We start from the raw sequence: 3,781 nt of genomic DNA on the forward strand, positions 1-3,781 counted from the left end.
ACTGTGGCCGCATTCGTTAATCGCGATCAAACGGTTGAACCGGTTGGACCAGAGTTGTTCGTTTATGAAATAAGGTCAGACCTAGTAATCTGATGCTACTTTCAGGCGAGCCTTGAGAAAACCTTGCAATGCCTGCATAAAAAATGTGCAGAATTCATACCCGAAAAAGTTACATTTTAAAACAGACAAACCGGTTGAACAGAATACGCATAAGGGGGCCTGTATATTTTCGGTTCAATCTGCGTTTAACCAATAAAACACGTTATGATTATGAGTCTGCATGTGCACGTGACATGAGCTTGACATTAAAGTGCTATCTGAGGGACAAACTGGTCGGTCACTCACTAAAGTGATATCATTTAGTGGAAGACAAATACTTGTCATTACACGTTAAAAAAGCTAAAAGGATGAGACCTTTATACTCCTCAAAATCTTTACTATGAACAAACCTTAGTAATTATTCGATTTGCCTGCAAACATGTTCATTATGTTATGGGAATACCTCAGAGTAATTTTACACAGGGGGGGGGGGACATTTTAACCGATCTTGATTTTGTTGGCGTGTATCTAGATCACGGTGACTTAATTTTGTCCTGTTTGTCAGTTATATCTACTACGTTTTGACCTACTTGGGGTCCGGTGAAGTTATCTAATCGCGTCCCTAATGTTTCTAAGTATGTAAGTCAACAAAATCTTCAGATTTATGTCTTATTATTTAAAATGTTATCTCCCAGTTATCTTCATAATCTGGGATGAACCCTACCTCAGTATGCTGATTGCCGGTCAATGATGCCGTTCAATTGCAAAGTCAGGGTTAATAAATTATCTTATCTCATCACACTATTGCACCACATCATAGGCAAATGTTTACTTGCATAACTGTGATTTTCTGCTTCACTCATTGCAATATTGGGACCTTTGTATTTTCTCTCTTTTTCCAGTACATGTGCTATTTTATTTCGTTACTGGAAATACCTGAATTTTGATTTTAGTGTTGAACGTTCGCCTAAGTGGGGAAGACAACAAGTTCTGTCCTCAGGCCGGGACATACCAACGTCCTTTAAAATAGAAATTGTGTATCCCCTGCTAAACGTTAAGCATTTAGGATAAGCGCAACGACTGATTTACCGTTAACCCACTGTAACTAAAATGTAGAAAGTATGTGCTAGGTGCCTTCGTAATGGTATTTCAATGAGGTAGCACTCTGAATTCGGCATTCGATTCGTGCTATTGCAAGGAAGCAAATACACCAACATACCTTATCTTAAATGGCATTAGACGCTATCATACACATTAAAATTGTATTTTTTATCAGAGTTACCTCCCTTATTAAAAGGTAGTATTGGTTATCATTATATGTTTCATATATGAGTGTCAACAATTCATCGCTTAAAGTAACCAAGTCAATAAATAACCATCCAATACTGTTACTTGTGTGCCACTCTTTTTGAAAAAAAGGTATGTGTCAGTAAGTTACCATATAGCCTTAAATATGTATTTGAAAATTATCATTGAAATCAATAATAAAGTTTAGTTCACAACACATAGTAACTAAGATACTTAATTGTGTTAATTGTGTTAATTCCATCTGAGCAACTTTGCCAAAGAGATAAATATGACTTTACCTAAAATAGATAATTTCATCAGAAGAACATAATTTGTGTTTTGAAAATCTTAGCTAGTCATAGATCCTCTATACCACATCTCAATTTCATTAATATCATATGTCATACCCTTGTCAGTAAATTAAATACATAAATGATGAAACAATAGACACTATCATTATATAATAGAACATGTTTGTGTTAGTTTAACCTTTAATACACATGAGCGGGAGTGTTCGGATATCCCTGCATCATCACCTCTATTTGTATACAGCGTTGTGCACACGGTGTAGTTTACGTCCGTACTAGGTCCGGATTAGTATTGCTGTTCGACCTTTGAACCATATTTTGACAAAGAGAGTATAAAGCTCGAACCAGCTCGCGCACCGCACATATGTAACTAGTCCATCCCGACAGTGGGAACTGGACTTATCATGGATATTAACACAGCGGCAGTTTTTATAGCCATTGTGGCTGGAAGTTTTGCAGGTATTTTGAATTTTTATATAAGAAAAAATAATAATCCTTATATGTCTCATCAACCGTTCAATTAGTAAAAATATTTTGTTTCGAAATTATTTTTTTATGATTGAACGATGTATTATCCCCAGAGGTGATATTTTCTTTTGTAAAATACATACAATGTACAATTAATGAAGTATTACATAGTTTATACATATATATTTAATGTTAATTTCCTTTTTGTGAACATTTGTATTTGTCTGTCGATATAAAGGGCTTTACGATCATTTAAAATTTGTAAAATAAGTATCTTAGAGTTTTTATTTACCTAATGCAAGCCGTGTGTAAACGTTCAGAAAATGTGTTGTATTTGTTTAAAGAGTTGTAATGATTTTAATATTGGGTAAAATCTACAAATAAAATGAACGCAACGGCCGAATTCACAAAATCTGTTTCTGTGTCAATGAAATGCGCACTTCCTAACATTGCTACGCGCGTGACTTGTGGCAAAACAAAAACAACCGCACGAGTATGGGCATGAAGTCCAGGGTCTAACTGACACTCAAAATGTTTATTACGAGTTAAAAAGTGGGAGAAATGATGTCAGCAGGATAAAGTTGTTTACAAAGAAGGAGCGGTGTCTAATGTCAGCCTCAGTACCATATAACCTTAAAACGAGGCTTTAAAAACAAACCGTTTCTGTGAGAATTAAAATTTGAGTACACAGAGTGAACTTTATTTTAGCCTGTAAATAGAATGTTGATAGTTTTATTTGCAGTTTCTTTGTGTAGGGTATGAGCTTATATATCCAAATATTCGTCCAGTGATAAGGTGCTCTTCTAAATACACATAAATTATATAGATCCAAAAAAGTGTTAAAGATTAGCATGTTTGTAGATCTATTCATAAGCTCTATGCTGCCTATGCTAAAATGAACATTAGTTGAAATACTGTATACAATGGATATAACATAAATGTAATTTCCGTTGAAGGTCCTGTGTCGCCTATTTCCGGTGATTCGTGTGCAAGACAGTGTACAGGTAAGTCTGTAGGACAAATTGCAGAATCAGCATCACACGCGAGACTAAGGTTTTTAATATCCTGAATTTAAGCACAGGGACATGAGGATCAACAACATCTTGTTATTTGGACCTATCCTGGTGTGTTTGGGGTGTTATTGGAGACCTGTAATGATGGTTTATCATGACATTTTACTTTAAGTTGACTTACACCGTTATACCTAAAACGTTAAATAATACTTGTCACATCAGGATAGGTCAAAACATGCACACTGTAATCGATTCATAGGCCCATGTGCTTCGAGTAAGTTCAGATATGTGAAAGTAAGTTAAAATAAGTTGCCTTTGCCTTTGAGTTCCTGTGTATTTACAGAGAAACCCGTCACCCCTTAAACGTTTAATAGTATCCCCTGTACACCAGGGTAAGTCCAAAGTTACATTTGAGGCTGTAAGTGGGGAAATTAATGGGTGAACGTGTTTTTTGTTCTGATGGAAATACACACATGGATAAAGTGTTATTTATTATCATTACACTGAAATAAATAAATATATTGTAATAATGGGCGAATCCAGTAACATTTTGAAAGGGGCATGGGATGGGAGTACGGGGGAATGGGGGCTGTTCCACGTCATTACCGGGTACCCTAATGTGAATTTGCCTGATTAAATTATATTGAGGTGGGGGTGGGGTGGGTG

At 35.7% G+C, this 3,781-nt stretch overlaps 1 protein-coding gene across 1 annotated transcript in view; it reads left to right on the forward strand.

Moving 5' to 3' along the window:
* Positions 1–1,986: 1,986 nt before the first annotated feature.
* LOC110452518 overlaps positions 1,987–3,781 on the forward strand; it is a 46,310-nt gene continuing 44,515 nt past the window's right edge. Inside the window, exons 1-2 of the mRNA XM_021501097.1 lie at positions 1,987–2,093; positions 3,059–3,106. Of these exons, the coding sequence (XP_021356772.1) occupies positions 2,039–2,093; positions 3,059–3,106 (103 nt within the window). The 5' untranslated portion in view covers positions 1,987–2,038. The remainder of the gene's footprint in view (positions 2,094–3,058; positions 3,107–3,781) is intronic.

The sequence above is a fragment of the Mizuhopecten yessoensis genome, unplaced genomic scaffold (genome assembly GCF_002113885.1).
Source record: "Mizuhopecten yessoensis strain PY_sf001 unplaced genomic scaffold, ASM211388v2 scaffold6719, whole genome shotgun sequence".
Classification (NCBI taxonomy): Eukaryota; Metazoa; Mollusca; class Bivalvia; order Pectinida; family Pectinidae; genus Mizuhopecten; species Mizuhopecten yessoensis.